This window comes from Penicillium psychrofluorescens (assembly GCF_964197705.1).
Source record: "Penicillium psychrofluorescens genome assembly, chromosome: 4".
Classification (NCBI taxonomy): domain Eukaryota; kingdom Fungi; phylum Ascomycota; class Eurotiomycetes; order Eurotiales; family Aspergillaceae; genus Penicillium; species Penicillium psychrofluorescens.
This window is the reverse complement of record NC_133442.1, coordinates 2,806,634-2,832,682: the sequence shown is the minus strand read 5'-3', so window position 1 is coordinate 2,832,682 and position 26,049 is coordinate 2,806,634. Positions and strand designations below refer to the sequence as shown.

The 26,049-nt window shown below is 51.2% G+C and overlaps 8 protein-coding genes across 8 annotated transcripts; 5 read left to right on the top strand and 3 right to left on the bottom strand.

Annotated features, from left to right (window-relative positions):
- Nucleotides 1-1,504: 1,504 nt before the first annotated feature.
- PFLUO_LOCUS6697 (Calmodulin) lies at nucleotides 1,505-2,304 on the top strand (the record flags this gene model as incomplete). The annotated part of the gene is made up of 6 exons (XM_073784264.1): nucleotides 1,505-1,507; nucleotides 1,609-1,665; nucleotides 1,730-1,745; nucleotides 1,818-1,943; nucleotides 2,006-2,218; nucleotides 2,270-2,304. The coding sequence occupies 6 exons, from the start codon at nucleotides 1,505-1,507 to the stop codon at nucleotides 2,302-2,304; spliced, it is 450 nt and encodes a 149-aa protein (XP_073640737.1).
- Nucleotides 2,305-2,577: 273 nt separating this feature from the next.
- PFLUO_LOCUS6696 (uncharacterized protein) lies at nucleotides 2,578-3,644 on the bottom strand (the record flags this gene model as incomplete). Its single annotated transcript, XM_073784263.1, has 2 exons — nucleotides 2,578-3,565; nucleotides 3,631-3,644. The coding sequence occupies 2 exons, from the start codon at nucleotides 3,642-3,644 to the stop codon at nucleotides 2,578-2,580; spliced, it is 1,002 nt and encodes a 333-aa protein (XP_073640736.1).
- A 699-nt stretch (nucleotides 3,645-4,343) lies between these two features.
- PFLUO_LOCUS6695 (uncharacterized protein) lies at nucleotides 4,344-6,228 on the top strand (the record flags this gene model as incomplete). The annotated part of the gene is made up of 3 exons (XM_073784262.1): nucleotides 4,344-5,032; nucleotides 5,083-5,853; nucleotides 5,925-6,228. The coding sequence occupies 3 exons, from the start codon at nucleotides 4,344-4,346 to the stop codon at nucleotides 6,226-6,228; spliced, it is 1,764 nt and encodes a 587-aa protein (XP_073640735.1).
- Nucleotides 6,229-7,381: 1,153 nt separating this feature from the next.
- Nucleotides 7,382-9,425, top strand: PFLUO_LOCUS6694 (uncharacterized protein; the record flags this gene model as incomplete). The annotated part of the gene is made up of 3 exons (XM_073784261.1): nucleotides 7,382-7,385; nucleotides 7,451-9,360; nucleotides 9,414-9,425. 3 exons carry the CDS (start codon nucleotides 7,382-7,384, stop codon nucleotides 9,423-9,425), a joined length of 1,926 nt encoding a protein of 641 aa, XP_073640734.1.
- A 4,438-nt stretch (nucleotides 9,426-13,863) lies between these two features.
- Nucleotides 13,864-14,989, top strand: PFLUO_LOCUS6693 (homeodomain super; the record flags this gene model as incomplete). Its single annotated transcript, XM_073784260.1, has 3 exons — nucleotides 13,864-13,971; nucleotides 14,034-14,795; nucleotides 14,855-14,989. 3 exons carry the CDS (start codon nucleotides 13,864-13,866, stop codon nucleotides 14,987-14,989), a joined length of 1,005 nt encoding a protein of 334 aa, XP_073640733.1.
- Nucleotides 14,990-19,924: 4,935 nt separating this feature from the next.
- On the bottom strand, nucleotides 19,925-20,227 carry PFLUO_LOCUS6692 (uncharacterized protein; the record flags this gene model as incomplete). Its single annotated transcript, XM_073784259.1, has 1 exon — nucleotides 19,925-20,227. One exon carries the CDS (start codon nucleotides 20,225-20,227, stop codon nucleotides 19,925-19,927), a length of 303 nt encoding a protein of 100 aa, XP_073640732.1.
- A 1,347-nt stretch (nucleotides 20,228-21,574) lies between these two features.
- PFLUO_LOCUS6691 (uncharacterized protein) lies at nucleotides 21,575-22,693 on the top strand (the record flags this gene model as incomplete). The annotated part of the gene is made up of 1 exon (XM_073784258.1): nucleotides 21,575-22,693. One exon carries the CDS (start codon nucleotides 21,575-21,577, stop codon nucleotides 22,691-22,693), a length of 1,119 nt encoding a protein of 372 aa, XP_073640731.1.
- Nucleotides 22,694-23,321: 628 nt separating this feature from the next.
- Nucleotides 23,322-24,360, bottom strand: PFLUO_LOCUS6690 (uncharacterized protein; the record flags this gene model as incomplete). Its single annotated transcript, XM_073784257.1, has 3 exons — nucleotides 23,322-23,968; nucleotides 24,029-24,258; nucleotides 24,311-24,360. The coding sequence occupies 3 exons, from the start codon at nucleotides 24,358-24,360 to the stop codon at nucleotides 23,322-23,324; spliced, it is 927 nt and encodes a 308-aa protein (XP_073640730.1).
- Nucleotides 24,361-26,049: the final 1,689 nt, after the last annotated feature.

Sequence of the window (26,049 nt, the reverse complement as noted above, 5' to 3'; positions counted from 1 at the left end):
GGGTGGGACAGTGGTAGTGAGAGACCGCGACGATGGGGATGACGATGATGATAGCTTGAAGCTCCACGTGAGAAGGGGCTGGTCCTCGGGGGTTGTACGGGCCGGTATGCGGTTTTCCCCAATACGGACTAGTGCTCCATCCGATCTACGGCATCTTTCGCGAGTCTTTCAGCGACCACATCACCTTTAACAATCTTAATTCTAGATCAAATTATTCTAATCGGATAGGGGAAGTCCTCCAAAGAGCGATATCAAATCATAGGCAAGTTGGGATTTGGATCCACCTCAACTGCGTGGCTTGCACGAGACATGAAGTGAGATCCCTCTAGATCTATACTTGATACGTTTACATCGATGGGCCTGAAGACAGGCCCCGGTGCCTTGTACATTCCCGATTACGGGAGAGTGTTTTGACGTTCTTGCGCCGCAACCCGGTAGAGGGGCTGCCTTCAGCAGTCATAGCATTCATTCTCCAGCGCCGATTTTTAGCATTGGATTATCTGCATACGGAGTGCCAAATTATACATATTGGGTTGTGGCCCTGTTTATACTCGCCTGTTTCCATAACTTACTTACTCCTGTTTCTATTAGATATAAAGGCAGACAAATCATGCTCGGTACTTCCCATGATTCGGTCGTTACCGACTTTGAGGAGAAGGACCTTCAACACCCTGTTCCGAGGGAAATTGTAGACATAGACGGGACAATAATCTACATGTCCTGGGGTCTCAGAATACCTAAAGATTTAGGTGGCCCCGACCTATGCGGTTTTGGGTCGGCCCTTGCTCGGCGACCAATGCCACTCGGAATTCAACCTAATATCTATCGAGCACCGGGAGTGATCTTAGGAGTCCCATGGACGCACCGCATCGATATATGAAACGCGGGATGCATGGTAAGGCAAACAAACAGCCTGATCCTGGTCATAATGATGCAGGAATTGCTAAAAGTTGGGTCGTAGATTTGGGACATCTACGAAGGCGGTTGCTTGTTCACCGGCCAAGACCCCGGATTCCACGTCGGGTTCAAGTTCTCTGTATTGGAAGCAAGTTTTTAGTAGTTGATTCAGCTTCTGCATGAGGGAATGCGTCTTCGCCCGTGTCCGTCGAAGAGGCTATATTAGAATCCGCCAGGCCCTATCGTCATCTCTTTCATCACCTTGAGCTCCAAGGCTCTTAATCTAGAACCCTCGTCCGTAACTGAGGATTCACGATTTCTTTTGGTACATCGTGCTTGACCCCCATCAACAAGCGTTTCAAACAAGAAATGCCAAGCGACAGGGCTGAACAGGATGCGTTGGGCTGGCACTAGTAGCTGAAAATCAAGACTCACCGCCCGGATTACGTACTCCCAGGCACGGATTCTGCTGTGTTGGTGCCCTTATTGTGTTTCCCCTTAACCCACTCTCCTCCTCCCCCACCATCACCATCCAATCCAACTCTCCCCGGCTTGGATCTTTTCTACCTTCACTTCCCTTCCATTCGCCCCATACACTTATCTCATCATGGTGCGCATTACCCTTCCATTCTCCTTTTTCTGTTTCAGCCGCAACCCCCCCGCCTTTGCGGGGCAAAAGACAACGCTCACTCAGACTAACGATCTGCCCAGGCCGACTCTCTGACCGAAGAGCAGGTCTCCGAGTACAAGGAGGCCTTCTCCCTGTTTGTGAGTGATTTCCCATGTGCATTGAGGGTCCCATCTGCTGACGAGCATTGCTTGCTATGAATAGGACAAGGATGGCGATGGTTAGTTCTTTCTTTTTTTCTCTTCGGAGGGAATCAATCACCACCCAGGATACTGACACACTCCACCAATAGGCCAGATCACCACCAAGGAGCTGGGCACCGTCATGCGCTCGCTGGGCCAGAACCCCTCCGAGTCGGAGCTGCAGGATATGATCAACGAGGTGGATGCCGATAACAACGGCACCATCGACTTCCCCGGTAAGCAACCCGCACCCAACGAGCAAGTCAGACAGAGAGACAGAAGGTTGACGTATTCCCAGAATTTCTCACCATGATGGCCCGCAAGATGAAGGATACCGACTCCGAGGAGGAAATCCGGGAGGCGTTCAAGGTTTTCGATCGCGACAATAACGGCTTCATCTCCGCCGCCGAGCTGCGCCACGTCATGACCTCCATCGGCGAGAAGCTGACAGACGACGAGGTGGATGAGATGATTCGCGAGGCTGACCAGGATGGCGATGGCCGGATTGACTGTAAGTCATATCCTAGACATTTACCGTCTTGCATACTAACATGACACGCAGACAACGAGTTCGTCCAGCTCATGATGCAAAAATGATCTCTCTCTGTGTCTCCTTTCCATGCCATGCTAGTTGAAGTCGCGGTTCCCTAACGATGATCTTTTCTTCCCCTTTGTTCTCTCATTTTTACCCAGCCCTTGTGCTGGTATCTGTAGTCTGATGTGATTGAAAGCTATTGCTTGGATATCTCAGGGTCGAGCGTGCACTTTGCATTGCAGATATCTCGTTTAGTCCAGGTCGAGATCATTGGTAGTGTTCATAAACAACGTTTGATAAAGGTATCTATCTCATGATTGTTCGTATCCTAACTATTACCGGTTAAAACGGAGTGCCTCCATATACTGTCTCGCCAGATCCGCCCCAGCATACGGGTCCGGGTCCGCTTCTTGCACCGTCGCATTCTCCAACGCCGTCTCCGCAGGCACCGCACTCCGCCGCTTACAACTTGCCAATCGATCCTTGATCTCCTTCCCAAGACTAGGAACAAGAATCGACTCGCGCCCCCCATCAACCTGCAACCGTGTCCAAAACTCACGGATCAAAGACGCCGTCGCAGCCAGCTCCGCGTCGATATCGGACTCCTCAATCGCCACAAAAGACACATCAATCCCCGAATCCGCGTCCGGAATCGCGTCCGACAAAGGCAACGACTCAATCACTGACGGACCCCGCCATTCGATCTCAACGACTGTTCCGCGCACCCGTGCCGCGGGGAAGGTCTGGCGCACATCCCCAACCCGCACGCGGAAATCACCCATGTCGTAGACGGCGCCGTTGGGCACGGCGACGGTCAGGCGGTGGCACCAGAAGGGCTGGCATGCATAGGTGAAGTGTTGGAAGAGAGTGTTATATGCGGAGGGCGGGACGGAAGTCATGCGCATCGCGTCGGTGGTGGGAGAGACTGGCGTGGCTGCATTACTGCCAGTGGACTGGGGGGTCGCATTAACTACTCCCGGGGAGTTTATTGGGTGGGCACCGGGACTTGCAGCTGATGAGGGCGGGACCGGCGACGCAGCGTTCGGTGGGTGGAAGGGTTTCTCTAGCGGCTCGGACGTGTAGATGAACCCATGATGTGGGTAGTGCGACAGCGATAGGAACTGCATGTATCGTGGCTTGGAGGTCTGCTGTCCGGGATTGGCGGAGGCCGGAAGACACCCGGGGGTGTCGCGCATCAGCTTGTGTTCCAGAGCCCAGCGCCCGATCGGCGTGAGGTCTTCATCGACGAAGGCGGAGCGCAGACGCTCAGTGATGGTGCCTAGTGCCGTGGAGGCATTGGGGTGGGAGGGGACGAAGTAGACTCTGGAGGGATGGATCAATTGGTGTTTGGGAGGGGGGAAGGATTGTGTAGGGAGTGGCATTATTACCCGGTGATAGGCATGATTCTCTCAGCCAGGATCGAGTGACGGGTGAATCATAGCCGTACCTGGCATGACTGGAGATGTCAAGCTCGCAGTGTTGTTCTGGGCTGGGCCTCATCCCGTGCAAACAGGGCAAACAGGGCAAACACAACAATCATCCTGGACTGACTTTGGGTAGTTTCATCCCGGTTGCACTGCAGAGGCCAAGACTCGCAGTGGATAATTCTGCCTTGGCCCCCATTCTGGTGATGTTGATGATGTTGTTTTTTATTACTATTACCACCAACACCACCAACACCACCACCTCGCCCTTGCTGCGTGATGACTGCGTCTTTCCCACCGGCTCTCTGAGCTGACTCTGTACATCCACGGCCTGCAGAACCCCTTTCTTTCCCTCGCATGCCAATCGACCCCAATTGAAACCGCCTCCCTGACGATCACGCGAGACAGCCACTCACGCCTCTTTCGTCCTTTTCACCCGATCCACCCAGCATCCTCCACATGGCATCCACAGGACCTTATTCTATCCCTGGATTGCGACCCCAAAAAGAAGTCGCCCCCCAGGTTCTCATGACACCATTACCCTTGATTTGACTGGATTTGATTTGATTGTTGTTTTCTCGCATTGACTGGGAGTTACCACACACTCGGTTCTGCATGCTGCCGTTTCTCGACCCTTCTCATGTCACTCCTTTACTGAACCGCCCGTCGCCGTCACCATGTTCTTCCGACGACGGAGTAAATATAACCTGGCCGTAACGGTCATCCTCATTTTCCTCGGCTTTTTCGTCTACAACCGGTTCCTTCAGGGCCCAATTCACCCACCCGAACCCGTTCGGGGCCCGCCTCCCAAGGAAGGCCAACAACATTGGACCAAGCACGAGTACAACCATCCGGTCGACTCCTATCTTGTCCTGCCGACCAAATATTCTCGCCTCCCCAAGATCCAACACGATTTCCCCCGCGAAACATGGAGCCAACGATCTGCACGAGTCAAGAAGCAAGACGCAGTCAAGGAAGCGTTTCTGCACGCCTGGAATGGATACAAAACACATGCCTGGTCTCGGGACGAAGTCAGTCCAACAAGCGGTGGGTTTCGGGATCCCTTCAGTGGGTGGGGCGCCACGCTGGTCGATTCGCTGGATACTCTGATTATCATGGGACTGGATAAGGAATTCAAAGAGGCACTCATTGCTCTGGAGGATATCGATTTCACCATCACCAGACAGCGCGATATCAACGTCTTCGAGACCGTCATCCGATATGTGGGTGGTTTTCTGGCTGCGTACGACCTGAGCAAGGGCAAACATCCGATCCTCCTCAAAAAGGCCGTTGAGCTCTCGGACATGCTGTACGATTGTTTTGACACGAAAAACCGAATGCCTCAGGCGCGTTGGAACTGGGCCACGTAAGATTTTCCCAGCTGTCGTTGCAATACATGACCTAACCCATCGATAGGTCGCTCAAAGGCGGAGAAATTCACCCGGGTGCCGCTACGGTCATGGCAGAGCTGGGTTCTTTTTCGGTGGAATTCACCCGTCTCACGCAACTGACCGGCGATCTGAAGTACTACGATGCTGCCCAGCGGATTATGAACGAGCTGGATCGCGCCCAGGAAACCACCAACTTGCCTGGGTTGTGGCCCAAATTCGTCGACGCGAACTCACTGAAATTTACGCGGAATGATTTCGGCATCGGCGCCTGTGCGGATTCCACCTACGAGTACCTCCCCAAGGAGCATATCATGGTTGGAGGCGCAAGTGACCAGTACCGCCGCATGTACGAATCCGCCATGGAGCCGATCAAAAAGCACCTCGTCTTCCGCGCCATGACCAAGGATGAGGACCAGCACATTTTGTTCTCGGCCGATGTCAAAGCAAATTCCGCCAAGGGGCCCGTTACGTCGCACACTTACTCTGCAATGCATCTCAGTTGTTTCATCGGCGCGACCATCGGCCTCGGCGCAAAGCTTTTCAACCGTCCAGAGGATATGTACTATGCTCGTGGACTGACCGATGGCTGCATCTGGGCTTACGATGTGTTCCCTCATGGCGTCATGGCCGAGGATTTCAAAGTGGTTCCTTGCGACAGCATGGACAGCTGTGCTTGGGACGAGAAGAAGTGGCTCAATACAATTTCTTCCGATTCCGAGTATGCAAGAAGCAGAGTCAAATCCGAGAAACTCCCGCCGGGAGTCATCAACGTTCACGATTCGAACTACAAACTCAGGTATGTCTTCCTCCCGCCTTTTGGTATATTATTATGGCCACACGCTAATCCCATCTCCTTGTCCTTTCCAGACCCGAGGCCATCGAATCCGTCTTCTACATGTGGCGCATCTCAGGAGACCAGTTCTACCAAGACGCCGCATGGCGCATGTTCAAGAACGTCGACGCGATCACTCGCACCAACTTCGGCCATTCCGCCGTCCACGACGTGCGGGATGATGAGCCCGTGAAGAAAGACGAGATGGAGAGCTTCTGGACCGCGGAGACGCTCAAGTATTTCTATCTCACCTTTTCGGAGCCCAATCTCGTGAGTCTCGACGACTACGTGTTCAACACCGAGGCCCATCCTTTGAGACGGCCCACTTCTTCGCGATAGATGTGGGATACTGGTGGCGATTCGATATCGTTTCTATGTTGTACATAGTGTGGCGTATATACATGGCGCGGCGTTTTATTTTGGTGATGTCGGACTATTTATTTGTCCCTTCATATAAACTGCTGTCACAGTTGCGACGACAATATATATCTCGGGCACTAGACTTGCCGGGCAGACAGTGTCTTATGTATAGGTATAGACGCGTTTGCTGTTGGTTGTCCTGGTATTTAGTTTAGGGTATCTTCGCGTCTCCGTTCATAGTAACATATAGGGCAGTCCTCTTGCGGATGAAGTATGTATGACGTGGAGCGACCCCAGATCCCGGTCCAGGATCCGGCCGGGCTGATTTATCTGATTGAAATCATAATTATCTGATTGCGCTTGTCTGAGACTTTCTACCTGGATGTAGAATATATTCCTTTTTGGAGTCCGAACTAGCTATGCCTGTTCCAAAAGCTCCCTAGGGAGGTAATGGAGTCCCGTCTGTCTGGACACAACCCACTTGCGGCGCAACGGCGGGACCGTCCCCATTATTCCAGGCCGTCCGGGTCTCTAGCCGATCACTGGACCGGCTAGCGGCACGAACACACCGTCTTTCTTGCTTACTGGGATGTGGATAATGGGGGAAGGACAGGAATAGAGGTAACAGCCCGAGCTCGAATGCTAATTAACTATCGTGGTTCAGAACACCCGCCATCCTCTTATGGAGGGATCGGTCGATGCGACCGGGAAGAAGTGTGCAGGTTGTTCCGATAGAAGGACGGCGTGTCAGCACTGGATCTGCTAGCTGCACCGTCGATCTCGATAACATTAGAACTACATCCCTAAGCTAGAATCCCTGTTGTATCGATCTGTAACTATTGGTGCGACCGTCCTTTGGAAATGATCATCAGATAACGGAACGGAATGTAGTGACCCGGAAATTCGCCACTTTATCTGATGGATTCCTGCTTCCACCATTCTTCTCAACAATTATTCTTCCCCCATCGCCGCCCCGGATTCTTTGCCTAAATTCATGATAGGTGTCCAGTGTCTCAAAAGGGCTCAACGTTATATAAGTCCCACTACGGCTCGCTTGTCGGTTCACTTCCTCCCGACTGCCCGCCGTCTGTTCTCCCCAACCGCCGTCGGCACAACCCGAAGGACCCCCTCAATGGGTATGTCACAGAATCTGTGACCCCCCGTTTGACCCTACGTCCTGTGAATCTCATCACTCCTACAGTGCACGCCACAACCGAGCACATTATGCCGTCGGCCACCATGGCCTCCAAGGGGCCCCATGCCCGCAAAAACAGCACCTACCAGGACTTCCCCGTGTCCTCGACCTCGCACCCCGATAACCCAATCCCCGAAGAACCGCGCGGTGTCCGATCCCTCTCTGTAACCGACAGCAGTTTCAATGGCATGTCGATATCCCCCGCGTCTTCTCAAGAAACCGACTCCGCCCGTTCGGGCTCTCCCGCAACCCCCATCACGCCGCCCAGCAACGAGCCCGAAGAAACTGCAAATGGCCGACAACGTCGAGCATCGACCGTTCTGATCTCTCAAAATTCGACGGATATGCGACGGATCCTGGAGAATGTGGGCTCTGGAGGCACTCAGAAGATTCAATCTACGTGCTGCGGCGGGGGTTGTTGCCGAGGTCAACAGCTGCGCAGACTGGATGGCCCTATCTCGGGCTTCAATTCGATTTCTACACCGTCAAATAAGGCATTCGCTTGTCTGAAACTGAACTTGGATCTCCTCATGCTGGACAGTCAGCTTTCCAATATTGCTCCTCTGCCTGAGAAGACGGTATTCTTCTCCCGGGCTCCGGCCACCGCTGCCGATGTCCCACTCGGCCCGTCAGATCACCCACCGCAGTTTGTGCAGCCGCATCCGCCCTACGAGGTCTATCGGGCACCTCTTCACCATGCGCGCGAGTTGACCAAGAGCGGCGCCGAGAAGCGCACGTATCACTTCGATATTGACGTCACCAATTACCCCGCCGAGAGTGGCATGGTCGATTTTGTCGTCGGCGGTGCCATTGGTGTGTGTCCGAAGAACAAGGATGAGGAGGTTGAGGACATCCTTGACCGGCTGTGCATCCCCAACTCCATGCGGGATAAGAGGGTCCTTATGCGGACCACCAATGGCCGGTGGCCGACTATCTGGGGTGATGACAAGCCAAGGGAGCTGGTCACCACCCGGCGTGAGGTTCTGAGCTGGTGCTCAGATATCCAAAGCTATCCACCGACGAAGCCTCTGTTCCGGCTGCTGGCCGAGTACACGACCGAGCCGAACGAGAAGAAGATCCTCGAGTATCTCTCATCCGCACAGGGCCAGGGGGCCTTCTGTGATCTCCGAACAACCTCTTACATCAGCCTCTCCCAGCTGCTGCACGCGTTCCCTTCTGCGCAGCCACCACTCGACCACCTACTCTCCGTCCTCAACACCCTGATGCCCCGCTTCTACTCTCTATCCCAGGATCCGCTCATCTCGTGCCGATTCAAGGGCACCGAGTGCAGCCGATTAATCGAAGTTGCCGTGACAGTCGCCGAGTCGGACGACTGGAGAGGCGGCATGCGCACCGGCGCAGGATCCGGATTCCTCGAGCGGCTCGCCAAACAAGCCATTGCGGCCGAGCAGTCCGGCCAAAAAATTGACGTACATGTGCCCATGTTTCGCGGCCTGATGGCCAACCCGCTAGCCACGCGATTCGCCTCCGACGGGCCGATGCTCCTAATCGGTGCCGGCGTGGGCATCGCTCCCTTCCGAGGGTTCGTGCAGCGCCGTCTGCAGTCCGCCAACTGCGCCAACAAGGTCTGGGTGCTCCAGGGCGTGCGCGACTCGCTTCTCGACGAGCTGTATAGCGGCGAGTGGGGTGTCCACGAGGATAAAGTGCGCACCGTTGTGCAGAGTCGTCGTGGCGAAAGCCGCTACGTCCAGGAAGAGGTCCGCCATCAGGCTGATCTGGTTTGGTTTGTGATCAACGCCCTGGATGGTCGTGTGTTTGTTTGCGGCAGTGGCAAGGGAATGGGCGAGGGTGTTGAGGCGTCGCTCATTGATGTTGCTATGGCGAAGGGTAATCTCAACGCTAAGGAGGCGGAGCTGTTCTGGCAGCGCAAGAAGGAAGCCGGGCAGTATATTGCTGTAAGTGATTTTATACCCGTGCTCGCTGGATTATCTCGACTGACTTTATGCAGGAAACCTGGTAATGACTGAATGGTTGCTCCCTGGCACCTTGGTCACATCGCTGGACTATGGACGACAGCCTTGCACGGAGATGCAAGTCTCGATTCATCGACATCTGAAAGCATGCTCGCAGAATACCTCTCATCTGACTGTATATATCCCCACCCTCTCATCACCATGTCCGACATGTCCTTTCGTTCCAATCTCTCATGGTTCTCGATCTCCCGGACTACGTTGTGTCGCTTTCGCAATGATGAATGCCTCTTTTCTTCGCCTGGTCCATGTACATACATTTAGCAGGCGGCCATCTGTCGTGTTTCGTTTTTGTTTCGGGTTTGAATCAATGGTTTCCCATTCGCATTTGGGCTCCATCTTGTGGATTGTCTGGTGAGTGCAAAAGAAGCATATGCATTGTGACCTTTCATCTGTTTTGTCTCGTTTGTGGGGGCTTTTTATATGTATATCTTCCAAGATTCCCTAGATATAGAGGTCTGAATACATGAATGGGAATTGATTGATACCTGCCTTTTTCCTCTAAGAATTGGTCATCTTACCATGCTCATTCTGGCGAGCTATGATGCATCTGGCCGGATAGGCGCTTGAAAGTTTTGTGGCACCATGAGACTGGCGCAAAGCTATGCTGTCGACTTTCAATCTGTCGACTTTCAATCCTCAAGTCGTGATTGCGTCAAGTTGATTATTTGGAATGGTCTTGATATTGTAGAATAACATTGGCAATCTGTAGATGCATTGTTATCCAGTTGGGGAAAGTACATCAAGCAGTGGATCGGGATGTTCCGCCACTAATGAGCACACTATATCTCTAAGATCTCAAGCCAAAACAGATCTCAGGATCGCTTATAACTAGCCAATTGGATAAATAGTTAAACGACCGAAAATGACAAATCACGGGCACTAACTATAGTTAAGTTATTTGATCCAGGCGAACTATCATGTCTACCTACCTTAGCGGCGGGATGATTTGTCGCTCCGACTGGGTATCAAGGCCCATCTGCCCAAAAAAGGCTTACCGTCCCAACTACGAGGAAACATGGGCGCGGCACAATGACAAATTCTTTGCATGGGCGGACATTTACGCCACGGTGTTTTCCCGCGCCTATGGGGGGGGGGGGGGGGGGGGGGGGTGGTATCTCCATTCCCCGGCTGCAGAAGATACTGTAAATCTTGAACTAAGGGGGCACAAACATAGGCATTGCTGCCAGATCCAAGATGATCTGCATCCCTTCTCCATTTCATGCAAGATCTCGGATCTTGCGAATGGGGCTAGACCGCGAAGAGCAAGAGGCATGTCATGTCGACCCGCCTGAGATTCCATTTCCACCTGATCGCGCGCCTGCGTAGTGGCAACCAGGGGACACATACGCCGTCACACATTTCGTACCTTTTCTCCTAAAAAAAAAAAAAAAAAAAAACAAGATGCTCGGGGAGGCCGACAGACGACCGAGAAAAAAATAAACATAAAAATAGAGAAGAAACAGAAACCACCCCCCAAAGCGAAGCAAGGAGGGAGGGGAAAAAGAGGCGGAGATGGCGCGCGCATTCCACTACCCAGCATGTCAGGGCCTGCCACAGCTGCCAGCCGAGACCCATTTGGAGCCAAATCGCAGACCGTGACGAATCACGACGCGGACCGCGGCCGATCCCAAGCTTCCATGAGGCTGGGTCCGAAATTCATACATCCATACTAGTCCGCACTCGCGTCCGTCAGCCGAGGGCTAAGTGGACCGAGCTAGGTGAACTAGACTCTCGCGTCGCGCGTGGCGGTCCAGCCCACGACGAAGGGACGGAGCGGCCATTTTTTTTTTTTCTTCTCCCATCATGGCAAGATCGGGGGAATGGAGATCATCCCTGGGGATGGGAGATGCAGACTGTCAGATCGGCAATCGACTCGGTTGGGCCGGAGGCGAGTGTCAACTCGAGCTGGAACGGTCTTCTCCGATCGCTATCTGTCTGCAAGTTTTTGATCATGCTCAGGCACGTATTGGAGTTACCTAGGCCCGACAGAAAAGACCGGAGTATTGTTTCTGGAACGGAGACCAGCCAATAGTGGACACTTCGGTCTCGATCGGAGCCATGCCTTGATTGGACATGTCTGAGTGTCGAATCGTGGATCCCACAGCGATTATTGCATCTGACCCACAGCGCATCTCAGATTCAGTCATTCATTGTTCGGGAATACTAGCGCGAGCCGGAGCCTCTGCGCCATGTATTATTGTCAGGCTGAAATGGGCTCCACAACCCCCCTAAGACTGACTTTTCCGGTCCGGAATGGGGGCCAAACCCGGTTTTACAATAGAGTCAGTCGATCCGAAAAAGTAAGAGGAACTCTGGGGCGGCGAAAATCACTCTCGCGTGGCAAAGGATCGAAGGATTAGGGGCCCCGAAAATCAATAATGGACCCGGCCAACAGGACTAGCGCATCTAGCAATGTCATCCGCATGTCACATCGAGGGGTAAAGCTAGCTAACAAGTAGAGTTAACTAATCAAATCACTACCCAACTAACTAATCCCGGGCACCAACACGTCAGTTCTTACCCAACCATGCCCTGTTTCCCCTCTCCTCCTCCTCCTCCCCCCCTCCTGACCCTCCTTCCTAATTGTTCCCTAGCGGACGAGATATCATATGCACGAACGGCCAGCCCCAACTACATACCAAGAAGTCATCACACGCGTCAGACTACTGGATCTGACGTACGATCTGACACGGAGCAATGAAAGGCGCGTGGATCCGCGCCACAAGCCGGGTGGGTGGTTCATCTCGAAGGAAGTGGAGACGCCGAATTGAAGAACCCTGCCGGTACTAGAGCGATCTGCTCATCCCTGTCCTGGCCTCGGTCAAAAGCCATCGCCAAGAAGACCACTCCCACCATGGATGCCACCTCCAGCCCCTCTACCGCAAGGCTCCCTTCCACAGTCGTGGATCGATCGATCGATCGCATTCCCCCCCGATGAGAAGTTTCCATGGTTTGGGATCCCGCGCAAGTGCCATCCTTCTAGCCGTTTTCCCTGGGCCTGGCAAAAGGGAACAGAACCAAGCTTGCGATCGATGGATGCCCTTTTCTTCTGTCACCAGCTTGCGTGGTGGGCCCTCTGCCGGCCGAGTTCGCCGGCGATCTTTTCCTTGGGCTCCTCCCGGAGACTCTGCCCTCGATGGAGATCCACCAGCCTTTTTTGGAGAGAACTGTGATTTGACTTTTACCGTACCACTGAGTCCCAATACATCATTGGGGTGTGGGCAATCCCTGTTCGCTGCGTGAAATCCTTCGAACCTGATCAGCTCCGCCCTCCGCCCATCGTTCTGCCACTGACATCCCCACCGCAAATAGCAACGAAGGGGGATCTCATTCTTTGGGACATGATTTGAATTAATTAACTTCGCTTGACTCAGGCACGACCGACTCATGTTGGGGACCGGTTCCTCCCCGGAGCACGGCCGCGTTCCAGGTCGGCGGCCCCTAGTAATCAATGATGCACACTCACAATAGCCTAACCAGACCCCCGGGGCTTTTACCGTACATGTCATGTCGGATCGGTGCAATTATTAGGTTTGCACTTAGCGGGCAGGGAGGGTGGGATCTCCCAATCCGAGGATGCCGTCACATTTAGCAGATCAGGGGATCCATGAGTTCGCATCTCGGGGCCAGAGAACACGATCGAGATACATAATAATAATGTTTTCTTTTTGATTCGGTCCGGGACAACATGGGGGCAAGAACTGGGAAAGGAGGAGGGGTTCGTGAGGGCTTCAGCGCCACCTGATAGATCCTGGCACTAAAAAACCATCCCATCCCACTTAGTCTGACTTCGTGCTGACAGGAACCATCATCGATCCTTGGCGCTGTCTGTCAAGGACAACCTTAAGCCGCGCCAGAGGGTTCTTGATTTGCACCCCTCTTCTCCGCCCCGGCATGCTGAATGGTGGCCGGCTCGGTGCGGCGTAGTTTGTGGTTCCCTGTACCCACCAGCAGTCCACGATCGTCATTTTTCTGGCCCCCCCCCCCCCCCCCCCCCCCCCCCTGGTTCTTGCTTTTCCATGGACTTATAACAGCTGGGTCGGAATATGTTTTACGATTTTATTTTAAATGTACAAAGACCCTGCATTATTGGGAATCAAAAGGACGTGCATTTCCGTCCTGCCCTACTTGACTTCCATTCCCCAACCTTGCATAATACCGCGCTGGTGATCGGGGCCATGCCAACGTAAAGTCGGCCCAGTTTCCAGGTCAGTCGCTCGCTCGCCTTTGCCCCATTCCTTGCCTCCCTCCCCCCCCCCCAGCCTTGGTGTGTGGCTTGGAGGCCTGGTGTGCATGCTTACTATCGCGACCGTCTGACGGCGCTTTTATGTTCTCGTTTCTGACTCCCCCTTGCGAATTTAGTCCTTGATCTTTCTTTGTCGCATCTTGCTAGCTTGGTCTCCCTCTCCGCCCAATACCTCGTTCATGTCACAGTCCCGTGAGAAGGACGACGATACCGATATGGCCATTTCGTACGCAAATCGGCTGCCACCAGCCAGTCATTCCTCTCAGACTCTTCCCTCATTTCGAGAAGTGAGTATTCTTTTTTTTGGGTGTGTCTCTTGTTGGCAAGCTAGCTAATACGCCGACTATAGCTTCTTCCTCCTCACCTCCACGAAGAAATCGACTCTACTGCATACTATACCTCCCCACGTCACCAATCGCAACAATCGCAAGAACGCCCAGTTTCTGGCCATGAGATGGCCGATCCTCGATCTATTCCATATGCCACAAATGCGCCGCCATCAAAAATGGGATATGGGGATCCGCACCGCGAATATGCCGTTTCCCGGTCTGGCGAACAACACCCTTCCCGACACATGCCAGACCAAGGTCACCTACAAATGCGACATGGCGAGAATCCGTCGCCGACAGCACCACGCTTTGCCGCAGCACGTGGACCAAGTCCTATTCTACCGCCGATTCGGGATCTCCAGCCAGGCGTGAGCGCGCCGAGTAAAGTTTACCCGGATAGCAGGGTGCCTCCACGATCCGACCCCTTCGGTGCGCAGGACTATCGAGGTGGACAGCCCCCGGTCGATCCCCGTGCGGACCCCTACCTAGCAGGCAGAGGGCCGCCCATGATGCATCATCCTCCGTCACCATATGGCCACGCCATGCCATACCACGGCGAAGGAGAGCCGATGCCTTCACAAATGATGGGCCATCCTCAGCAGGCAAACTTCGGTATTATGGGGGACCCGATAGATCCCAAGACCAAGCGCCGAAGGGGCAATCTCCCCAAGCCGGTCACGGATATACTACGAGCCTGGTTCCATGAGCATCTGGATCATCCATACCCAAGCGAGGAAGATAAGCAGATGTTCATGACTCGGACGGGCTTGTCGATCAGCCAAGTATGTCTCGCCTCGTTGGTTATCAATCGAATATACCGTTGCTAACAATGAGACTACAGATCAGTAATTGGTTTATCAACGCCAGGCGGCGACAGCTCCCTGCCCTTCGCAATCAAATGCGAAGCGGCACCACCGACACCGATTCTCAACGGCAGTCTCCTTTCAGCGACATCGAGACGACTTCGCCGCAGTAGACGTCACCATGCGCATATAGGAAGCTCAGCCATCGGGTTAAGCTTTCTCGATCACGGCCTATCTTTCTTTTGTTCCGTCTGGATTCAAATGTTACACGACATCGGCAAGCGTTCATTCCGATTACGACCGGGAAGGGGTTGTGCCCTTCCCATTTACGAGTCATGGGTTGAAGTACACGGCACGCTTGAATAGACTGGCAATCCTTTTTTTTTTTTTTTTTTTTTGCAATGTGTTTGGGTTTCCAGAGTTCTTTTTCTTTTCTGTCTTCTCGTCGGCGGGCACAGAGAAAGACATTGATCGGACCATTTTTGATACCCTTTTAACTTTTATTATTATTATACGAAAGCGTGTTGCGTCTCTTTTTTTTTTGCTGGGAATTACATGGAAAAACTGGGGTACACGGGGATCTCAGGTTGTGGGTTTTTTTTGGGGAGGTGGTATCTTGGTTTTCTTGTCTTCGACCTGTCTCGCTGCACCTGGTATTCGTCGCATCGCATCGCATCGCCTCGCATCGAGGTTCCCTGTGTTCGCTGGGCAAAGACTTGCGGAATTGCATTACAAGGCGTTATTGTGTTCGTTTTGATCAGCATGATATAGTTTTCTTTGGCTGCGACTTGCATTCTTTTTTCATACTCTTCGCGATGACCATGCCTGGACACAGCAAATACACGAACAACTCGGCTATGGACTATCCGTATTATTGCACGCATGAACGTGGATCGGCCCTTCATCTACTGATTAGGGTACCGCTTGATTTTGCCGATCTGGTTGGGCTGGGCGATCTGCACTTGCGAGCTCGGAGTGTCCCATGGGGATCGTCGCTCATCCCCTTCCCCAGCAAGTCTTTACATATCCAGCTGGCATGACACCTGCAATTTTCTCTGTCGCTTTCTCTGTACTTATACACTAGAAAACATTAATCATCGGAAAAGACAACCTATAGTATGTGCCGGCCCTTCCGAGTCGTGTCTCAAGATTCAGCCGCCCCGAATTCTCGACCGTGGATCAATGCTTTCTGGCTTTCCCCAATCCAGATTAATCTTTCGCTCTTTCTTAGTGCCCACATCTGCCAGTCACTCAATCGGACCCACTTAGCGGCCACTTTTGTATTTGGTTGTACCGAGTACGGGGCATCGGTGGCCGCTGATTGCCCAGAATCTTGAAATTGAGATCGAGATTTGCCCGTCTTTTCTGGTCGGATCCTCCCGTCTTGGTACACGACAGGACCTCGGAACCACCGCTCGCCTGTCGGCTTCTTGCCCCTTTTGGCGGGCACTCAGTATTCGGGTTAGTGAGGAGCTAGTATCGCGGCTGTCAATTGCCGATGTCGAGGTTGCTTTCAATCACGAAATATAATGGACACAGAGAAGAGAGGGACTTACGCTAACTACTCGGAATAATACCGCCGGGACCAAAGCCCTGTCTGTATTGACCGAGGCCTGTCAGACCCACCCAATATTGAAATGTATGGGTCTGTTGGTGATAAAGTTCATGCCATGATTTGGATCCGTATTCGCTATCGTAATGGGAATCATAATCCACCGCCCCATCGTGGTGCTTCTCAGAGCCACGGTCAGACCGTCGGAACTGATCTCAATAATTCCATTATTCCAAACTCTGTCAAAGGACTTGCTTCCCAATGCGGTAACATCGGTGTTTTTGACAGCTTGTTTCTTTAGCGGACTTGGCAATGTGGGAACGAGTTCATATCGCAGGGCTATTCTTGGAATATTATCTAGGCTGATCTGAGACATGTTGGAGAATAGAAAATGCGACTAGGACTACCTCGAAGATTAATACGGAGCTCCCAGGGGCAGCCCGAATTATAGGCGCATATCCATGTCTGAGTTTGAAGGCAAGCCATCGTTGAATACTACTCCCCTGTAATAAAAGTTCGCGCTCAGAGCAGATCTCAAATTAGACCTTGAATCTCTCCAATAAAAACTCAAAATACGGACAGCGCACATGTACATTCACATCGGATATGACACCGATCACAAGAAGAAGCCAAGCGGCTATGCACCCGTTGCACGAACACCCCCAGATCCCCTGAACAACAGCCTGCCAAATCAGATGTTCCGGAAATACCGACTCTCCGCGTGGCTGCATACAGTATCCGATCCATCACATGGCGGTGAATTACCTTTACATAGTAGCGAATGACGTTGCGCACGATGGGGTGTCACAACCGCGGCGCTTCTGCGAGGAGGTGACTAGTTTCCTCGTTTTCGGTCGGAGCTGTCAACTGCGAAATGTGATCCGTCTCATGTCAGCGCTCTCCGATGACGATCCATTGCAGATCGGGTTCGTGTGGGTGTTCGTGCAGGTGGAGACGTATCCATGCATGCTGTCTTCAAGAGGCAGGTACTATTATTATTGGGGTTCGATCGAAATGTGCATATAACGGATTACACGGGATAAGAAAGGCACTGGGCTCGCGGTATCACATACAGAGTTTGATGGAAGCGGGCTGGGATCGTCACAAGAGAGTTTGCCTACAGGATGCTTCTACCAAGGAACAATGCTTCGGGCTTGGGCACAGACCAGTCGAGATTTGTGTACTGGTTGTCAAATGCTACACCTCGTGCCGCACTAGTGAATCTTCCTGTTTTTGGATGATCGACCGAAGACCCACCGTCTTACACGCCGCGGAATCAATAGCGCCGCTTAGTCTACTCCAAGTCCTAACTAACTGTAAGCAGTAACAGTCAGGGATCATTGGGCTCCTTATTTCTAGAGCAGTGGGCAAGGCGATCCATGAGTCATCCGATGCTACTTAACTACTATACATGACTCGGTCGAACACGTCCTGCCTCACTTTCGGCATTATGTGCATTGCGGATGGTGTTCTGTCTGCACCACGTAAAAATTAATTACATACTGCAACATCCTTTGGGCAACAACGCCTCGCCCTGTATGATTCCCATGAAACGTCTGATAATCTATAAGGAGGACCAAAAGAGGTAGTATGGACTTGGGTAATAGCCCTAGCACCGGGGAGTATTGACCGAGGGGATTGAGGACAACAGAAAAAGGATTCTTCTAGCTGTTGAACTGGTATTTTCAACCCAGCAGAGTATTGAGGTCCATACGATTATTATCACAGGCTCAGTGTTGGGCCAACGGTGAACCTCATGATATGCAATTCTCCTAGATGCAGCGAGGGATCCGACCAATCCAGCGGTACGGAATGCCGCATTAGAAAGTGTCCGTGCGGATTGTGAGGTCAGGGATCGCTGGCATTGAACAGGTATGGTTAGGATATCATTGGAAGAGTCACAGGACTAATTGAGCATAGAAGCCGCTATCACTTGGCTTAACAACACGACTCAAGGATAGAATACTCTCCAATTGTATGTATGACCTTGCCTAAACTAATTATGTTTAGTTCATCAAGCGATGCACATATAAGATTGAAGTGCATGACAAGGTGATATGTCTAGTCTAGCACGTTAAATTTACAATACCATTATTATTAGAGTCTGCATGTTGAATGTGCATATACGGTAGACGTTGGAATTCAGACCGCAGATTTGCGTCATGTACCACATCACAAGGTTATATCTCGCATATATTACCTCACCCTGATCAATCATGGTCTGACATGACATGTTGCAGATTTGCCTCATTTACTGTCGCCTCAGACGCAGCCCAACGACCGCCCTAGAAGACAACTTGCACTAGAGATGGAGACCGCTTTTCTAGAAGATGTGTCATTTCTACAGTGTTTCCATTGTTGGAAATTGCTCACGCGCTGGTCTTGATTTTATTTTTGTAATAATGATGACGGCAAGGCTACTATCTCAGGATGCGATCGGCTCTGAGATCAAGGGGTGAGCCGCTCCCTGAGCACTCGGAGCTGGCCCTAAGCGGGCTCTGAGCGAGCTCTGAGCTAGACCTGAGCTGATCACTGAGTAACCTATGGCTCCATCATAAGCGCAAGGCACTCCTTTTGGATCAGTAATGGGAACATCTAATTGGCTCCAACCGATTTCGGTTACTGCTGAGGATACCGGGACACCTAGCTTCATATATCAGCACCTGGTTCCTAGGAGGTCGTGTAGCTGGGAGAACCGGGGGTAGATGAACATCTGGGCACACAAAAGAATCTCTCAAAAGTCCATTTAGTGCGGCATCTCAGCCAAGAATACTAGGAAGAGTAGAGCACCGCCGCCGCTCCTCCAATTACTCCGTGGACGAAAAAGATGGCTGATATCATGAGCGAATATTCCTTTGAAAGCCAGTTACTAGCTATCCCCTCCCTGTCTCGTTCACAAATGGTACGCAAGGATACTTCGTGAACCGGGCCTTATAGAACACCTCTTGTCAACAGCGATCATACTTATTCAACTGGCGAAGTAGCGTCGTTTTCCTTGGAAGGGGCATTTTGATATTCGGATCCGGGCGGTAGGGGGCATACTTAGATGTTTGGATAGGGGCCTCCTCTTCCTTGTCGCTATGGATTTCGAATTCTGGGCGTTTGATTACGGGTGGTGGGGGGGCATGCTCGGATGTCTCGGTAGGTGCATCTTCCTCCTCGTTGCTAGAGAACTTAAATTCTGGACTATCACGAGGTTAGCAAGTACGGTAGCGTAGGAAAAGAATAGTTGATGTTTCGTCCTAGTATCGAAAGCTCTAGATCTCCGACGCTCGGACTTCTAAGATGCCAGACTTGTTCAGTCTGGCCTATAGGAGACGTCCACATTGGGGCCCGAACAATGAAGTAACAAGCACCTATGAATGTCAAATATATAATAAGGTTAGTATGAATGCCGAGAATAAGTAGAGGCCTTTGATATTATACCGGAAAGAGTGAGGTTCTTACGACTTTTTGCCGACGAGGTATAAAGAAAATCTAGATAATAGAAGGCTTGCTCTGTTCTCGCATGCGTGACATATGATTCAGAAGGATTGCTCGCGTTTGTAGGATGATCTTAATCCTTGTCAAAGCCGAGGTAATAGTCGAGAGCGCCCCCTTCAATTTCGGCCCCTTCTAGAGAGAAAGACTTGACCTCTTCTAGAGACATGGGGTTGAAGAGACAGTCATTTGAGTGGAGAAAATCTGGCTCCTCGGGGTCGAAAAACGTAAGAGTGACTCCAAGTTTTGTCAAATCATCACTTGCGTAAGTCGCCTTTGGCTTCGATTCGATTGTCTCTAGCAGGTTCGACACTGCTTTGGTGTATTTGTCTCGCAAGAGAGCTTTTTGCTGGACCTGGAGACTAGTCACAGACTCCATAATGTAGGGCAGCAGGGTGAGGAGCCTCACTGAAGAAGAAAAAGGAAGGGATGGGTGGGAAGAAGAACAAGGACGGGTGGGAAGACGGAAAGTGAATGAAAACAAGTAGATGTCATTTATGGTTCCATTGGAACTCTATTTACTTCTATACAGAGGCACACTGAAGTTAGCAATCGATGGCAGTCAAAATACACAGAGCCAGAGATATATATTTATCCACGCATCTTTCACTCTGACTTATGTTACCCGACTACCGCAGTAAATTACTTCCTGGTGTTATTCGCTTTCGAAACTCATGTCTAATGTTCCAACATTTCTTGTGCTCCTGAATTTCGAATTGGGCCCTCTAGAGAGGAGCATGGCCTCTCCGAAACTCTGAGACAGATAGCATCCTCAGCACCTTTCAAAAGTACAAATTGGACGCGGCATCCGTACCAAAGGTATCCACTATTATTGTTTCTCCACCTTTTCCCATGACTGACAGATATGACACAAATAGCTCATCTTGTCAAGAAAGCTTGGGTTCTCGGCTTCCATGTAAGTGCCGTTTTCCCCGGCACACAATGGGGCTCCACTTTCGTTTTAGTGATCTTCCTGTCAGTTTTAGCTAACGGTTAACGACCAACCACAACCAAGCGTCGATTATTCCGACGAGTCAGGATAATTTCACTGGCTAAATGGCCCATTACATAAGTTGGCTGGGTCAGGCCACAACCAAATGCTTTCGGAGCAACCTCGGCCCGCCCCCTGATTTAGTCCTAAAATGATGAAGATCATCAGTCGGTTACTTGTCTAGGTCCATCCTTACTGAAAGTGGCAGCTTTTTTGTCGTATTCAATCGTATAGACATGCCGAGGCCGTTATCCCTTCATGTTTTCTCATATGAATGTGGTTATGAGGATTAATTACTTATTTGCTCGACCAGCCATTCCTTTAGATGCGCTCAACTCAATTCCTTGTCTCCTATATTTTGTCACTGCATAGCGCGTATCAATCATGCGATCGTTTGCCATACCTTTTTTAATTGGCATTTTTGCCCCTGTTGGTTCATATGCAGCTGCCGCAGGTCCGTCAGCTTGCTCTAATATAACTTCGCAATTGGGCTCATCGAAAATCACTACCAGCAAACTCAGTTTGCAATATACTGAGAGTACTGAATACTGGAACACGAAGCAAGATGCCTACAAACCATCTTGTGTTGTTTACCCAGAATCTGCTCAGGACGTCTCTGTGGCTCTCCAGGCGATTCGGGCAGCTGACAGCCGCTTTGCAATCAAAGCCGGTGGCCACAATCCAAACACCTTCTATTCATCCGTCAACGAAGGTGTGCTTCTTGACTTGAGCAAAATGACGGCAAAGTCCTATGACCCAGAGACAACTCTAGCCACATACGAACCAGGTGGTGTATTTGGCGACATTTACGACTACTTTGTGCAATATAACCGCACGGTGGTTGGAGCCCGACTCGCCGGAGTGGGGACTGGCCTGGCTCTGGGTGGTGGTATGAGCTACCTTTCTCCCCAGTATGGCATGGCCTGTGATTCATTCCGGGAGCTCGAAATTGTTTTACCCGATGGCCAAATCGTTACAGCATCCAACGAATCCAACCCTGATTTATTTTTTGTGTCCCGAGGAGGCGGTGGGAATGCGTATGGCGTTGTTACGAAATATACGGTTCAAAGTCGCCCTGCTGGCCAATTCTACGCCGGAAATGTCATCTACGCCTTTGATCAAACAGATGCTGTCATTGACGCGATTGAGAATTTCATCCAATACAACACTGATCCCAAAGCGGCCATTATTGGCACTTATGAGAAGTTGCCTACCCCGGACTTGGAGCTAAATCTGGACGAGGCCATCCTCATGTTCCTTGTCTATGATGGGCCTGATGCGGGGACTGCATTTTCGAACTTCACCAATATTCCTCACCTCATTAACACGATGGGCATCAAGACTTATCCCGAAGTGGTCAACATGCCGATTCCATTCTCCACCGAGCTTTCAGCCGGGGACAATATTTTCCGTGTTGGAGTTCACCGTCCGGAAGGAGGCTCTTACAAAAATGCCCTGAATGAATGGCGTAACTGGGCCGAAGACAACAAGGGCAAATATATCCTTCTGTCACTGGATTTCCAGCCAGTTCCCAAAAGCTTGACCGACGCCAGCAAGGCCCAAGGTGGAAATGCAATGCAGATGCCTGATGGTCCATGGTTTTGGTTGAATTACTTAATTTCAACACCACCTCTCATGAGCGATGCCGATTATGAAGCTGTCCAGACCAGCTACCGCGACATGGTTGCAGCGAGCAGCAATGCTGAAGGGCTTCCTCTGTTTATCAATGATGCAAACCATGACCAGAACCCTCTCCAAACGTTCTCCACTTTCGCAAAGTTGCAAGAGATCAAACGGAAATATGACCCGGACAACTTCTTTGCCGACAAGACGGGGGGTTGGTCATTTGCATAGAGGCAGCACTTGGGGCAACACTCGCCATTCCATGGATATCTTCTAATAATTAAGTGCTTTTGTTTGAATACCTTAACGTTTTATGACTCCTGTATAGCTTGATCATACCATATGTCTGGTTCTTTATCAGTTGGCAATTTTATTTTCCGCCATCTGCTTCGCCGAGGAATATGCCTAGCAAAGCAGAGATGGCGATGGGCTTTGTTCTTGGGATTTCAATGTTTATTTGAAAGCGTCTATAGTGAATCTAAGCCTCTATTCTGAGATCCTACATCTTTTTAGACTTTTAAAGACTTGAATCTCCAAATTTCATCTCTAATTAGTGCATAGAACCATGTCTGTCGACTCTACCCAGTTTAATATCTTCCCTAACTTTCCTATCAAATAAACACAATAAAATCATCAAATATGTCCTTGCTTTTCATTATGCCTTTCAAATCTGTGTTTTTGGAGAAAAAGAAGTTGATCCTGACCTAAACGCCAATTGAAACCGAAAAATGGAGAACATGTTCATTAATTCGCCACAACCTTTGCCCACAGGCTACCTGACTTCAACCAAAGCAGTGTCCCGTACTGCTATCATCACTTCAACACATTAGTTCACACAATATATCAAAACCTCAGTTATTCACCAATCGTGCAAGGCTCGGGGAACTAGGCTGACAGGCATCGCACCACCTGTGACAGGCGCAAGGTGGTGTTGAAAGACAGTGGGACCCGAAAACGGTGGATGCGGTGCTGCATAGCCCGGAATCAATTGGTTTATACACCCATACTCGTCGACTAGGGTATTCATGACCTCTGCGGTTGGCATCAGCTGCGATAAATCCATATTGGCGGCGCGCGGAGGATGCGGAGCTGCAAAGAGGGCGTCCTTCAGAGCATCTCCTCCCGAGGCAGCGGAGGCAGAGTCTGCGGCTGCATCGGAGTAGCGGCGCTGAACTTGGGCGATGATACACGCAATGCGATAGGAGATGTGGTCGCTACTCGGAGCGAGATGAAGCAAAAGCGCGCGTACTTGGTCAATGAGTGGATCGGAGATGTTATAATCGCACATTGTGATGGCGGCATAGGCAACAATGGAATAGACGTGGTCGATTAGGCCCAGGGCCAGAGGAAAGCGGACTTGCATGAATTTTGATATGATCAGTCGCGCATTGCCGCAGATCTCAGGCACAAGTCGATCTATCTCCGGTTGGAGGCGCGCAGCAGTTCGGTGAAGGAGCATTTGGCAAAACCAGACACTGAGTTCCAGAGTTGATTGTTCTTCATTTGCTACAATGAATGTTCTTGTCAGTTGAGGCTAAATTTAATGTAAAGGAATTTAGAACGTACTGAAAACATGAGCCCATTCCATTTTCCAGCGCTCGATCTCTTCATATTCGGACTCTGCTAGCAGCAAACGCTGTTGGCTGCGCTGGAGCCTGAGAGTGATTCTGTAGAGCTGGATTTCAGCCACCACTTTTCCGTCCTCGGATGTGGCTCTAGGGTGTTTCAAGATGCGTGGGCATTGGTCAAGATATTGTGGATGAATGCTGATGGAACGCCCGTTGCCAATAGCGGAACTAGAGGTGCGGTTATTAAGGGTCATCTTCGTTTTCAGGTGAGAAGACATACTATAAGTGAGTCAAGCAGAGAGTATTCCATAGTCGCAACTGGGTAAACATATCATCACCGATGATATTGTCCACTGAAGCATTAAAAAGACCGAAAGAAATAAGGGCATGGTTTATTGAGATCCCGCTCAACAACCAGCCGTCCATGGGTGGCTCTTTTTGGACCGAATTAGAGTAAAGACAGAGCAGCATTAGAGCCTGAATAGTATCAACAGCCAAAGGAGGAGACTTCCATAGAGTCTTGGCCACGACATGCTGCACTTGCACTGATATATCACGAATGGTATGTGGAGGAATCCCAGGCAAGTAGCGAGAACCTAGGAGGCATGCAGTGTTGAAGAGAAGAGTATTTGACTGTTGAATGCTGGATGCAAGGTTTATTGAAACCCATGGACCGAAATACTCCACAAACCTTGAGATAAAATGACCGTTAAACGAATTTGGTATATATGCAGATGGGAATACTCACAATTCAATCAATTTCACAGACAACTTTGAATCTACAATTCCTTGGGTGACGACATCGCCTAGAAGATCGGTGTCGGTAGCGAACTGGTCTCTTTCCCCGAAGCACTCGGCCTGCAGATCTCGAATCAACTGGGCCGGTTTGAGGGTAAAGGTAGATATCGGCCCCCCATCGCACGAGCTGGATTCGTCTATGTGATTGCTTCTTGCCGCCTGGGAAACTGGGCTGCCAGACGCCCTGGGAGACCGGTTCGCCATCTGTCTCATCATATGCATCATTTCCCCCATGGTGCGCTCGAGGGAAGCGAGACGCTCCTCAATTGACGGGTTTGCAGCGTTGGCGTCTGACCAGGTTGATGCATTGTCTTGAAAACGATCTGAAGTCTCCGGAAGTTCGCACTCGAGTCTTAAACGGAACCAAAATTAGCTTCTTGACACGAGTCATGAGTGTGGCATTTGTTTGAATCGAGTACAGCGACAGAGATGGCAGTGGCAACTGTTAATACACACCTTAGCGAAAGACAGCGTCGGCACGCATGGCCGCGCGGATCTAGGTCGCACCGAGTCTTGAGCTTGCGGCAGGTGTTGCAGGCCGTCATGGAGCGTCGAATGCGCCCTCTTGGCCTTCCTGGGTCTTGTGCGGCGCTCGAGTCCACTCTGTTGCCATCCTCAGGAATAGCGATGCTGTTGGACTCCCACGCCGTGGAGGAAGAGGTTCCAGTCCTCGTCATAGCATTGAAATACGTAGTAGCTGGTGGTGTAGCATTTAATCTCACCAAACAGATCGGGATAAGCACCGGTTGGCGGAGAAGCCTGGTGGAGGAGCCTGGTGATCAACGGGCCCTTCCCTAGCCTAAAATCCTTTGGGGGAGGAGATCAAAGCCTTATATCATCGGATCGTTGCCAGCAGGTTGGCCAATTACGACAAGCCGCAGATTACTGACGATATCGACTCCGCCAGCAGCGCAGGTACATCATGCGATCATCCCGGACCTGGGGTAAAAGAAGGTTCTCGAGCAGGCCGCACGCAGGCCATCCACCAATCTGCGCGTAGCTTAATGCTTCTAGAAACGTAGCGCCCGGCCCGGCTAGCAGGCTTCCATATTAGAGGGGTGATAGTCACGCATTGGTGCCATGTTCCTGCTAAGCCCCGACGTGAACCGTCCACCTTCCGTTTAAGAGGGGTTATGAGACCATCTGGCCTTTTAGATTGACTCGCTAAATCTAACTGGGTTGAGAGAGCCTTGGTTCGTTATCGCGACCAGGACCCTTCGG